We start from the raw sequence: 13,708 nt of genomic DNA on the forward strand, positions 1-13,708 counted from the left end.
TTATTGTTGGCTTTTGGTAAGAGTGAGGGAGTTGGCCATCTCTCTCAGTGTGCTGTAGGAGCAGAGAGCCTGTTCGTGCAGGCAGTACGCTCCATCCTCCCTCGGCAATCATCAGCTTCAAGGTGATTAGTCCTAGATATTTGTCCTCCAGTGGCAGACTTAACATAACATCTCCAGATGCTGGAAATTAATTTACTCTTTCCTTCCCTCTGGAGTTAGTAAGTCTTGAGGCTTACTTCTACCAACACAGCAGCACCAATGAATCTTTTCAGAATCACTGTATATTGAATTTGGATGCCTTCCCTGGTAGCTCCTGACGGCTTTCTCCTCTTGCTTTGCAGATCACAGGTGTTATCCTCCTCGCAGTCGGTGTCTGGGGCAAGCTCACCCTTGGCACGTACATCTCTCTCATTGCTGAGAACTCCACCAATGCCCCCTACGTGCTCATTGGGACGGGTACCACAATCATTGTCTTTGGGCTTTTTGGCTGCTTTGCCACTTGTCGTGGCAGCCCATGGATGCTGAAACTGGTAAGCATGCTGAAGTGCCTTAAGGAAGAGGGGAAGAGGTTTTGTTGGTGTATTGGGATTCCCCCACCCCCTGCCAAGCTTCACCAGATGTTAACATGGTTTTTTAGGCACATAAGCTAGATTTCATTGATCTTAATGTTCAACACGTGTGTCTTTTGGACAAAGAAGGGGAAAAAAATCTTTGCCAAAACCAGTTGTTGATTGAGTATGAATGAATTCTGCTACCGCACAGCGTACAGGCCCATGTGTGGTTGGGAGCAGGGTGAAATGCTCCTGTGAGCCAGATAGATAGGTATATTTACAATCTTAAAAATGTCCAAAGCATCATAAATATGAAATTCATTTGAAGTATACTTTAAAGGGATCATTTTAACATTCTGATGTGAAATCTGTGGAAAAAATAGTTGGTATCTTCTAAAAGCACACCAGCATTTCTTTTTCTCCTAACATTCACTAGAATAAAACAAGTCAACTCCAGGAAAAAAAAAAAAAAAAAAAAAAAGAAAACAAAAACTCTTTATAATATGTTTGTCCTCATCTCAAAAGCAGCATGGGCTTGAGGTACACTAAGCAGAGGTACAGCAGCTGTCTCAGTCCAGTTTAACCTGTAAGTTTCTCTGTTCTGAGTTTTCCAGCACACCTTAAAGTGCAAAGCAACTATAGCTTAAGCAAACCTATATGATAAATTGTGTTTCTAGGAATATTCAGGAGCAAAATCCTACATGTGTAGTAATTTGAAGGGTGGAAATAGCATTTGTGATGCACTGAGACAGTGGAAAAGGGCTTGACAGTACAGTGCATCTCCTGCTACAGTATTTTGGGGCTGACTTTCTAAGGAGATGGGATGATTCTTCTCCAGTTTGAACTGGATTTTTAAAAAGGACATCTTAAAGAGAGTTAATTTCCTCAACTGATGGCTCAGTAGGGGAGAGGCAGCAGCTGCAGATCAGTCAGCAGGTATATGCTGGTGGCCAGTCGGCATGTACCCAGCGCTGTCGCAGGCGCGCCGCTGCTGTCTCTTGCTGGTGATGTGCTGTCAGGGCACGTGTAGAGGCTTGTCGGAGTTGCTGCAGACCAGATGGGAAGTGGATAAAGGTGAAAGAAGATCTAAATTCATAGGAATTCAGGCTCTGCTGGTTGCTCTGTAAGTCATGTATGCCACTTAGAGTGGCATGTGCTGTTCCAAGCACATGACTTTATTTTCATTCTTTATCTTCTGAACAGAACACAGGCAGTGATTTGACAGCTGCATTAATTGTGGAGAATGATTTTTCTGCTTCTCCTTCACTGTTGTCCTCCTTTCCCCAACAATTTTCCACCAAAAATAAGCGTCCCTCGTTCCAGTAAATCCTGCTAGGACTAAATTTAATTTAAAATGTTTCCCTTTTCAATTAACTGTTATTTAGCATGTGGAGAAAAAAGGTAATTTTGCCTCTGTAAGATTAAATGCCTACTTCAAATTTTACCATCCCACTTTGCATTTTTTCTTTACCTTCTTTATTTCTGCTTAGATGTATTTTTAATAGTTTGGAGTGTCTACACTGGAAGCACTGTTTTCAAGGTTTATTTTGCTCTGGATCCAAATGCGGCTTCTAAAGCCAAACGCGTGCCTTGGCTCAGGAAAGTATTTGAGGCATCTGTCTAGTATCACCCTGAGAATATTTCCAATGAAGTCAGGGGTTCAGTTCATTCACTGGAGAAACCTGAGGAATTAGGCAGCAAATCCCAGTCTAGCAGTGAGATGGATAAACATGAACTTACTGTAGGGGGAGCTGGACTAGGTGACCTTTAAAGGTCCCTTCCAACCTAAACCATTCTATGAACCAAAATACCTGGAGAAGCCTATTTACTTTAGCAGAGTGCCATGCAAACCTAAAGGGTCTGTTTGTATTCCTTATTGCAAGATCAAAACCTGAGTGACTTGGATCCATCTCTGGCATGTTAGTGTGTTTTAATTTATATAAGAACGCTACAAAACGTGGGAACAGAAATGTCAGAAAATTCAGTAATTAGACAATATATATTGTTTATGAGTTGTATAAACACATATTCAGGTAATAACCTATGTGTCGCCCCTGAAAGACCTTTGGTTTGTTAACATCTTTAAAGGGTGTCTAGAGTGGAAAGTTAAATTTTATGTGATAACTGAGCAGTATCTGTGCTGAGACAAAAGCCTGTCACGTTCTGACTTCTCTTGCCTCCTCCCTTTTCAGTATGCCATGTTCTTGTCCCTGGTGTTCCTGGCTGAGCTCGTGGCTGGCATTTCAGGATTTGTATTTCGCCATGAGGTAGGTGGAAATCTGCTGAGGTTGCATATGGCAGTGCCTCCCTGGGCAGGAGCTGCTGAGAAGTTCTCTGGAGCGTGGAGAATGTGTAGGTCGCTGAGCTCGGCAGCTCCATACACATCTCCAGGGATGCAGCTGATGTGCAACAATAACATGTACAGCTCTTAAAAACTGATGCGATTCCAAATGAAGGGATTTAGCCAAAGCTCTTGGCCTCAGCTGCCTGACAATTTACTCTGGAGCTATCATTTTTTGTGTGCCCATCATGCAAGATCTTCTTTACTCTTTTACATATGCTGAAGCCTGCAAAATAGGTTAAATACCTTTCTTAAAAGCAGCTTCTTCTGCCAGGCAAGTGCTTGTTTATATAAGGCAGAGAGCACTTCTGTATCAGACCAGACTTGATGTTTAGTAAATCTTTTTCTTTTTTTGAGGGGGAAGAAGTGGGATGGGATTTTGTTTCTATCCTGAGAATAAGGAGAGATTAGAAATAGAGTGAGGTAGGAAACTGGGACATGAAGAAGCTTTAAAAAAGCATGATGGTCTAGATTTGTAGTAGCACTTTGGCTTTATCCACTGTAATTGGGTCTATTTCTGGTTTCAAGTCATAGACCTACATGCTGTTAGTGCTGACCCAGGACAACCCTAGAGACCCTCCTTGTCTCTTCTCTTTGTATTAACTGGTTTTGTAGTCTCCTCTTTTGACATGAGATTTCCCTTGCTATAGTCTTATCTGGTGTCTACCCTTGCAAGTGGTGGATAGTTTTAAATTTGATCCTGAAATACCTGTCTATCTGCTGAGGATTGCCATTTAATCTGGCCTAACCTCAGTGTCAGGTTGCTGCTCCCTTTTGGGTGAGGCAGTCTCTTGTGAAGGTCACAGCCATGCGGGTTGCCCAAATATCTGCTATCCAACCCTTTTACCACCCAGTCAAAGTGCCTTTCCCAGTGATGTGCCTGACCTTCTCCAGCTGAGAGACCTCTAGTTCCTTACCCAAACACCTTTGGTGCTGGGGACGAGGGCTGCTGTCTGGTCAGGGGATTTACATCTTCTTTTGATGCCACTGGCTCCTGTCACCAAGGATTTTGCACAAGTTTTGGCTGCCACCAGGCATCCATGAGGAGAAAAAAGCAGTCAACCTCCTTCAGACTTAGTGCTGGAACAGTGTGTTTGGGGAAAAAAGCATCAAGTCATATCTTTCTTGTAGGTTAAGTAATTTTCTGTTTTTTAAAATACAGCAGTTTGCTGGGATAGTTTTCTTTCTATGTCTGATAGACCTCACTTGAAAAATGGCACGAGTGCCTCCTGACAGTTAACAGGGAGCTCTGCCAGCTCTGAAAGCGCACTTAAAAATGAGTGGGAAAGGCTAATTTGGGTGCCTTGTTAGGTTTGGAAATGCATTTGCTTCCTGTGAAAACTGCTTCCGATGTTATACTTTCCATTGCTCACATGGGCTGTTTGTTTCTTCACCCTCATAGATCAAGGATACATTCCTTAGGACATACACTGAAGCAATCCAGAATTACAACAAGAACGATGAGCGGAGCCATGCAGTGGATAACGTACAGGAAAGTGTAAGTCTAAAACTGCATATTAAAAATTAATAAATAGAGAAAGACAAAGCATACATTCAGATTTGATCACAGAACATGAAGTGTGGATGGCTCAATCTGCAAGCTGTATATTGGAAGCAAAATTAGGGACTAGCAAAACTGATCTAAAGCAAAACTGTTTCAACTGATATGCTTGTCCAAGCTGCCTAAGTTTTAATGAACAAGCTACCTGATAAAGACAGGGCCTGTCCCACTTGCTTGTTGCTGGTCCCAAATCTTAATTAGGTTTAGGAGACAGTTTTATCCCTTAAGAACAAGGTGTTTTTAAGGGAATCGGTCAATAAGATTATGAAATGTTGTGAATTTGAGCTGGATGAAGGAGGATTTTATAATCTAGCATCCTGTATCACTAATAAACTGCAGCAGTTCTCTTCAGAAATACAGCGAGAGGCTGGCAAAGGAGACCTAGTGAGTTAAGGGAAGAAACAGAGTATATTTTCTCCAGAGGAAAAGGGGATGGACAAATGTGCTGCTGAGGTCGGCAATGAAAGCTGTTCTCAGGGCTAGAGGGGTGGATTAGGTGCTCGGTGGAAGGGCCTTTCTGACCCATGGGGTGCGGTAGCAGGGCAATGGTAGATTGCCTTGCCTTCCAGGGCACAGGGCACGAGCAAATGCCACAGCATGGCCAAACTAGTTGGAGATGCCAACCACAAGGGGCCAAGTCTACCAACTACAACACAGAGCAATAAAAGTCACATTTAAATTCCACCTGGAAACTGTACCATAGCAAGAAGCTATCCCTTCAGCTCACAATACATTCTATGAGCCAATTTAGTTTTCATATGATTGTAACTTGCTGAATGGCTGAAATTTTAATGTAATTGTATTGATGACTTCTAGATCTTCTTTAGAAATTAAAGCTGTTATGTTGGACTCCTCAGCATGTTTGAAACTGTGCCTCTAACCTGGCTTTTCCGAGTTAGCAAATAATGCACTGCTCTAAACTGAGTATATTCTGACATCAAATTGTCTATTTGCCTAATGTTAACCTGTATTTTGAACTTCTGATTCCATGGTGTTGGCTAAACTAAGTAGTTTTGAGTAATTGTTCTGTCATAGCAAAATGTGCTACAAATTTTATTTGTAGCTCTGTTTTTACAGGAACTCCATTTCTAAGCCCACAGAGCACATACTCCATACCTTTGAGTGACTATCTTCTAGCTTAGCATCTAGAGCAGAACATCCTTCCCAGCATATGGTTTTTCAGTTGATTTCATAGACCCATTCTGTGAACACATGTTCTCCTTCTATTCATGGCTCAGTGAATTTTCAAAGAAATTATTTTGGTGAGTTAGAGAGGCTTGTTTCACCTTAACGATCTGTACTAGTTTGACCCTGTAAGTGTTACATGTAGTTCTATGTAATGCTTTGGGTTTTTTAAGGCCATTTTTCTTGACTGCATTGTGAGACTCTCTCTTGAATTTCCAACGTCAACTTTAATTGAATAAATAAATAAGCAAAGGAAACAAACAATGAAAAAAACCCAACAGACCTTCAACTAAAAAAGATGGCTTTATGGCTGGACCTTTGTCAAATGTTACAAATAATAGCTCTGCACATAAAATACCTTTTTTTTAAGTAGGTCATCTGCTCCCATCTTCTGGAAATGACATTCCTGCCACTTTTGTGATAAATGGGGCAGGGGGTGGTATCTACTTTTCAAAACTGGAGACAACCTGTCTTTATTTGGATTATGAGCTTATTAAGTGGGCAGTGATGATTCTGTACCAGTTAATTCTGGTTTGTTTGGTTTTTTTTAATCTGCCTCTTATTCCTTGTAGCTGAGCTGCTGTGGCATTCAGAGCTACACCAACTGGAGCACCAGCCCTTACTTCTTCAAACACGGCATCCCTACAAGCTGTTGCATGAACTCCAGTGACTGTAATCCTCAGGATCTGCGCAACATGACTGTGGCTGCCACTAAAGTAAACCAGAAGGTACCAGTAAAGTTGTACTAAAGGCAGTTGTTATGAAACCATGCAGGACACCAGCGGAGTATGTGGCTGCTTACAATTGCATTTCATTTCAAATGGTTGTTTGGTAAGGTGTGTGTTGGGCTGGAGTGCTGGTAAGGTTGGGCTTTGCCCTCCGCTTGCTTTCAAATTCTTCAGGCTGGCCTTTCTCAAATGACCAGATGCAGCGACATTTCTGCTGAGGAGAGGATTTGTTCCCCTTCCTCACAGCAGAGGTTGTGGTATGGCACTGCAGGCAGAGGCAGTGCTGGCCAGGTACAGGACCACGAGTGGCACGTGCGCTCAGCTCCTCGAGGGTTAGGTCAGTCCGAGCGCTTCTCTGTCTCTTCTCTTTGCTTGCTCCTACTGAATACAGTGGGGTTTTGTTGAGGACAAAGTCGTAGCTACATGAAGGGAAGGACTTACTTACTCTTGCCTATGTTCAAACAGTAATTTCAGTGCCACAGCCTAACTGTCATCCCAAAGAGAGAAAACACAGGTGATGGACAACAAGCGTTGTGGTTGGCTGCTACATTGACAGTGACTCTTAAAATCTTTTCATATGCGCTGCTGCAAGCATAGCACAGCCAAAGTGACCTCTCTCCTGGGGTCATCTGAAGGAGCAAGTCAGGAAAACAGAAAGAAAATGAATAATTGGAGAATAAAAATACACAAAACACAAAGAAAGGGAGGAATGAAGAGAAAATAATGCAGCATAAATAGCAGACACTGCACTGCAGAAATACAGCTCAAGTTATTGCTTTAAGTGCTAGTGCATCATCAGTCCTTTGTTTCTCACTTGAGATTTGCAAGAGAGGCAACAGACAGTTTGTTGGTAAAAGGAATGATATTGTGGCCATGCTAAGTTGCAGTATAGCTTAGGCAAGCTTGGATTGTTTTATTTTCTGTTTTTGTTTTCAGAGTTGAATTTAAAAAAATAAATAAAAATCCTGAGCAAAAAACAAGAGAAATAGGGAAATGCCTTTCTGTCTTCTGTTTCTCTCTTTTTCACCTCGGTCAGCTGTGAATCGGGAGGTTGGAGTGGTGGCTGAGCACAACCTGAAACATCTTTCTTTGAAAACCAGTCAAGTGGATAACATTTTCTAGCATGCAATAAAAAAAATATACTAGAGGTTTATTTTCCACTAAGCCTTCCTTTTCTGTAACAGTTTAATGAGAGCCACTTGCTGCTGACATATGTGGAACATGAGTGACGTCCATCTGTTACAAAACAGAGTGGCCACCAGTAAAGTAGTCTTGCTGGGCTGCATAAGTATGAAGGCTGAGCCACTCCGTTCAGTTGCACTTTTTGAACTTCTAGTAACTTTCTGGTTTTGTAGAAGTGGAAAGAAGGTGAGAGGCAGGACAAGGTGGATCTAGCAGATGTGCAGTACGGCCAGCATCCCCTGCAAGCATAGTGCCTCCTGGGCAGCCCATCCTGAGCCCCTGCTTCTGCCCACCTTACCAGCAGGAAAGCTTTCTGGTGTGACTGGTACTCTACCAGCAGGTCCCACCTTTCCAGTTTGGGATGGCCATGCACTCAACCTTTCCTGGCTGTGTAACCAAGTGGGTGCCATTTGGATTCCCACCACTGGTCTGATGTTTCCCCAAAGTGCCGGGCTTGCTCTGCATGCTCTGCCTGCACAGAGAAATCCCTGTCCACTTGTGAGTTCCTCTTGGCAAAGGATGCCTGCAAAATTGTGGGAAGGAGCTGAGGGATGAATGAGCTTGCACTAGTCCGGGGCTAGTGAATCACTTCCAGCCCTGCTTGCTCCTAAGCATCTCTCCTGTGAATGCACAACTTGACTGACAGAAGAGGAATGATGATTCCTCAGGAAGCAGTTGACTTAATTATTTGATTTAATTATGTAGGGGAAGTGTGAATGTCCTGTGACATCTAAAAAACTGTATCACATTTTCCAAGACAGCCATTTGAAATCAAAGGTTGTAAAGATTTCTCTTCAGCAGTTGTGAGATCTCAGAGTTGTCCCAAACATTTGAGCAAGGTGGAATGTTTCTGAAAGGGGCATGAGAATAAACAGTAAGCAGGAGGAATTGTTGTGTGGCCCTGTGCTTTCACTTCAGATAGAAAGCAAACATCACAGCCTCAGATCCAAGCCCTTTGCTCATCTTGGAAATAGGCACTTAGCTCTGTGTGTGTTGGAGAAAAAGGAAAGTGTGTATTGTCTGTGTTGCGGAAGACCCTTGCTACCGTCCCTGTAGATAAATATATTTGGAATACATCTTTTTGAGGGATCTTACAAAACTATCAATAAGACAAGTTCTCAATGAGCTAATAAAATTACTAGTAGTTTGTGAGAACTAATGATGAATTATCCAAAGAGGATTAAACTAATGATCTAATTGCAGGACTAAAAGACAACATTCCTGAATTTTCTTTGCCAACTTTGCCACTAACTTGCTCAGTGACCTTGGCTAGATCATTTAGTCTCTCTGTCTGTTTCTTCATCTCAGAGGGGACTAATACCTGGCTTTTAAGAGCTATGATTAAGATTAGCTAATTAATGTTCATATAGTGCTTTTAATCTTCAGAGCTCATTACCAACAAATCTCAAGAACTGCTTCTCTCTAAAATCTTAATAAAGGAACAGATGCATGGACTGGAGAATGACCGGATACTTGCTAAATTGTCACTTCTGTCCTCTGAATCATCACCCAGATGTGTGCACACAGTGCTTCACATACTTCTGTACTGTATGTGCAACTCTTGGGTGCTTCTTGCACTCTCACTCCATGCAGAGTAAAGACTGAGCAATTAAGCCGTATTTATGCAACGCACTTCAGGAAACAGATGATTGTGATTTGGGAAAACACAGTCTTCAAACGAGGAGAGTGATCAAAACTATCTCCCTTTCATGTTTTTTTAACGAGATCTTCTGTCTCCCTCAAATTACCATTGCTGTTAGATGTTGCATCTCTTGAAGGCTGTTGAACAGAACAGATTTCAGAAGAGCTGGGAGAACATTAAGCTGTGTCAGGCAGAATGAAAGCACTGCTTGAGAAATCTAAGCTCATTTCTTAATGTGTAAGATGCACACAACTATAGTTGCTTGATATGTTAAATAAGCAAGCTAGAATCTGACATACTGTACACTGTTCTAAAACGTAATTAAGGATTAATATGTACACTTAAACGTTTCAGTACTGAATTACAACTGTGCTGGTCCTCAGCTACTGTTAGGTTTACCACTTCATTACTCTCAGGATTAAATAAAATGTCTTCTGATGTTATAAGAGAGGTTAAAGAAATTATACAATTTAGTTTGTGAATGACCTGTCTCTAACAAAGGACATCATCCTTTCCTTCTAGCTGTTATTTTTTACAAGCATCTAATGCTCTGAAGTCGTGTAAAGAGTTCCTAAAGTGTTTGCAGAAGTGAGGGGAGTGTGGATGGAGGGGGAATGCGGAGACAATTCTCTCGTACAGGACAGAAGTTCAGACTGGGAAAGAGAACTCACTGTTATTTCTGTTTTTCCAAGTTCTGTTAAAGTGGATAAAGTTATAATGTTAAATAAAATGCCTTGGGACTGGCTTTACACTGAGAGTGGTGGTTGTTATTTGAGGAAGCATGGCAAAAGGGGCCACGAGGTAGCTTTGGATTGTGTAGGCAGATGGGTTAGTAATGAAAGGAAAAATATACGCTATCCTTTTTTTTTTTTTTGAGTTTTGCATCTCTTGTTTAGACTCATTTAGACACCACAAACTAGGAGAGCTAATTTCAAACACTTTTTTGAGGAGTAGAGTAAGTGAGGGTAAAAACTTGGTGAAAATTATCACACTGAGGGGAACACCTCAAAAAAGCCTATCCAAGAGAAGAGGAGAAATGTGTATGAATCTTCTGACCCCAGTGTGGGCTGTGAATTGAGGCATGAGGAAGCAAGTCAGCTGATGGAGTCAAGGTCTGAGCTAGAGAGAGAAAATAGGGTTTGGGGGAGCAGGACAGGGAATTTTATGTCCAAGAGCAAGTGAACAAAAAAACTTCATACAAAGCCCTTGATAGTTTTGTTATATGGTTTAAAGTTACGTACTGCTCAGTACTTTGCCTGGTGTCCTTTGGCAGGCGAAGGCAAGCAGGATGCCTCACTGGATGCCTGAAGTATGCTTGTATTAAATATCTGGAGTATTAGGAGATGAGCATCATTTATTCATTTTTGACACCTGTATCATATTATAACATTATCTTATATTGTTACTGGTTTGGTTTCGGGTCAAAGCTATATTAATGTTTTTTGAAACAATGTGAACTGACTTTAGTAAGACCTATAAAAATGAGTGCAACATCACATTTAGCTTTTAAAAGCACTGAAATACATTTCTTTCTAAAAAGAACTGGTTTTGCCACCACTTTCCATCCGTCACTCAGAATTGCTATTAAATAAAAAGGTGACATTGTTGGAAATTACGGCAAAAATATTGTCTAGCCCAAGTCCATTTTAAATGAGAAATTTGTATGTATGCATTCATGGCAGGGAAGGTCGATACAAGGAATGATTATGCTTGTTTTCCAGGGCTGTTACGACTTGGTGACCAGTTTTATGGAGACAAATATGGGAATCATAGCTGGTGTGGCTTTTGGGATTGCATTCTCACAGGTAAGTGCATAAACACTTCCCTCCCCCGCTTTTTTTCACCCTCTCTCTTCTTTTTTGCCCAGACTTCAAGGGAGGAAGGATTATGGAAAGGGACTGAACTCAGCGTGCTCATTAGTCCTGAGGTCATCTGTTCATTGATTTTCTTTTTTTCAACTTAAATGAAGTTTCTCCTTGGGAATATCAGTTACGGTTGAGCTAATGACTAGCTCAAGGAAAACAACTTGTCCCTCCACTGGGTCAAATAGAGGTTAACCCAATAAAACATTGGCTTAAATGGAGCATAAACAGCTAAGAAGACAAATAGCTTATCCATTGTTTGGATAGGCTTCTATCTTCTAAGTGTTCTTACTTTTTCTTAAAGGAGTCTAGAATTCAAATAAGAGTGTACCTTCAGGCCTCCCCATCCTGGACCTGGACCCTGGAGGGGGCACCTGGTTTTGGTGACTGCTTTGGGGGTTGTTTTTTTTTCTATTCAGCGCTGAACACTGAGCAGAGATCTGCCAAAATCAGATTATTAAACCAACTGCACCAAAAGGAGTTTGGCATGGGAGGGGCAAGAGGAGAGCTAAGAAGGTGTTTGCTGCTCCCTGATACTCAAATTGTCTTTACCTAGACAGGAGTTTAGGAAACGAAATATCTGGTCAGAATCTACTGATCAAGAAGGGGGCAGGAAAACACCTGCATCTTTTAACAAGATGCTCCTTTATACTAGTCATTTTGTGTGTGATGGCAAGGACTCTCCTGGAAACATGTCAAAATGAGAGAGAGGGAAACACAGACAATGCAAAAGCGCTTGCAGAATGGTTTGGCAAAAATGCACAGCGACACGTATGATGCCTGAACAGTTTCTACCTGAGAAGCAATCTGCCTTCTCTCTGCGGAGAGTACATGGCACAACTGCAGATGTCATATTCTAAAACAAACATGCAACATTCATTTGCTTCATTTACACAATATTAAAAATTGAGTCCTGAGGCAACACTGAAAATATGAATATATCTCTTGAATGACTTGGGTTTATCCAGCAGTTAGAAAAAATGAGGTGCTAGGAAAAATTATTTGACTAAACTCATGAGTTTAGTTAGCAAGCTGTAGGTTTACACTGTGCTGCACTGAAAACAGGTGATTTGACACTGACTGTTGCCAGTGATGGGCAAGTGAATTAATGGGAGGGCTGTGGCTGCCCTATTGCCCCTGCTGCCCTATGTGGTCAGCCCGTGCTCAGCATGCTTTGTGTTTTAGTCACATCACTCTGAGGTTTACTTTGTTCAGCAGTTACAGTGGCCTCCAGGTTTTTCAGAGTAACTGTGCCCAAGCCATGTGGAAAATGGACACCACATCCTCTGGGTCAATGTATGTGCAACCCGAAAGAGCTCTAAAACTGTTTGGGCTCAGGCCAGCTGACTGCTCTGCCTTGGACATATCTGGAAACCTGATGCCTTGTAGCCTAGGCATTAGGTGTGAGAAGCCCATGATTTGGCCCATCAGCCTGTTTCATGTGGGTGTAAACATTAGTTCATCATACCACCAGCCACAGAGAGTGTGTGCATGCATGTCTGGTCTTTGGGATCCAGAAGCAGTGAAACCCCCAGTGTGGAGCTGTTGGTGCCTAGAGCAGGGGGAGTTGTGGGTTTTTTGGGCTTGTTTTGGTTTTTGGGGTTTTTTTTAGTAAGCTATTCTAGTTCTTGTTGAATGGTCACAGTTGTCTTGATACTCTTCTCCTGGAGTATGACTTGATTACTGCTATAGGACTCTGAGCTCTTACTTCAGTTTTGTTTCTAGACAGCCAGAAGGCTATAAAGCATCTTTTAAAATGCCTCATGTAAAACTAACCAAAAGAAAAATGGGATGAGTAGAATTTTACAATTCATATGCTGCTGGGGCAAATGCCTCAGTCAGGACCAATGTTACTCGAAAGCCTTTCATTGCTGTATTGTACATACGATAAGCAAAGCATCTTCTTATCTTGACTGAAAGTTGTTTGCATCTAGGAGGAAGACTGTAGAAAGAGTGCAGTATCTCTACAAAATACTAACAACTCCTGAGAGGCAATCTGCCTCCTCCCTGCAGAGAGTACATGGCACTACTGCAAATGTCATATTCTAAAACAATCATGCAACATAGGGGTTGGAACTAGATGATCTTTAAGGTCCCTTCCAATCCAAACCATTCTATGATTCTATGATTGACATTCATTTGCTTAATTTGTTAGTATTTAGGCATGTGCCAGGATGTTACTCTAGGCCATGGGTTGTTTGTGAGCTCCATAGAGGAATGCGGGCGGCAGCGCGGGCAGAGCACGGCCTCAGAGTGACAGGGGCCCTTTGGCGCAGGGTGAGATTGGCGTGGCAGGCTGCAGGCAGCATGAGGGGAAGGCACTTTACCACCACGGCTCTGAGTGAAAACCGAAGCGTGTTTTGGGGCGGTGTTGGCAGCTCGCGCCTGCCCTGCTGCCAGCTGGGGATGGGGCTCCCCAGCGCCAGCTCAAGGCTCTGGCACTCCGCGTAGATACTCAGCTGCTTGGGGTGTCTGCAGACGTGTGAAAAGGAGAAGAGAGGGGATGCAGGGGAGAATAATGCAGTTCTCCAGGGGTGTGAAGAATAGAAGGTGGCCTATAGGTATAATTTACTGCCTAATCTGTTTTGCTGGACCCAATTAGGGCCAGTGTTTACAAATTGATTTCAGGTTAACTGTGGCTGGCAGGGATGCCCGG

The 13,708-nt window shown here is 42.3% G+C and overlaps 1 protein-coding gene across 1 annotated transcript in view; it reads left to right on the forward strand.

Annotated features, from left to right (window-relative positions):
- Nucleotides 1-329: 329 nt before the first annotated feature.
- TSPAN7 (tetraspanin 7) overlaps nucleotides 330-13,708 on the forward strand; it is a gene marked incomplete at its 5' end in the record, with an annotated part of 19,840 nt that continues 6,461 nt past the window's right edge. The window contains 5 exons of the mRNA XM_010175327.1: nucleotides 330-530; nucleotides 2,744-2,818; nucleotides 4,295-4,390; nucleotides 6,211-6,366; nucleotides 10,912-10,995. Coding sequence (XP_010173629.1) covers nucleotides 330-530; nucleotides 2,744-2,818; nucleotides 4,295-4,390; nucleotides 6,211-6,366; nucleotides 10,912-10,995 — 612 coding nt within the window. The remainder of the gene's footprint in view (nucleotides 531-2,743; nucleotides 2,819-4,294; nucleotides 4,391-6,210; nucleotides 6,367-10,911; nucleotides 10,996-13,708) is intronic.

This window comes from Antrostomus carolinensis, unplaced genomic scaffold (genome assembly GCF_000700745.2).
Source record: "Antrostomus carolinensis isolate BGI_N321 unplaced genomic scaffold, ASM70074v2 scaffold11059, whole genome shotgun sequence".
NCBI classification, from domain to species: Eukaryota; Metazoa; Chordata; class Aves; order Caprimulgiformes; family Caprimulgidae; genus Antrostomus; species Antrostomus carolinensis.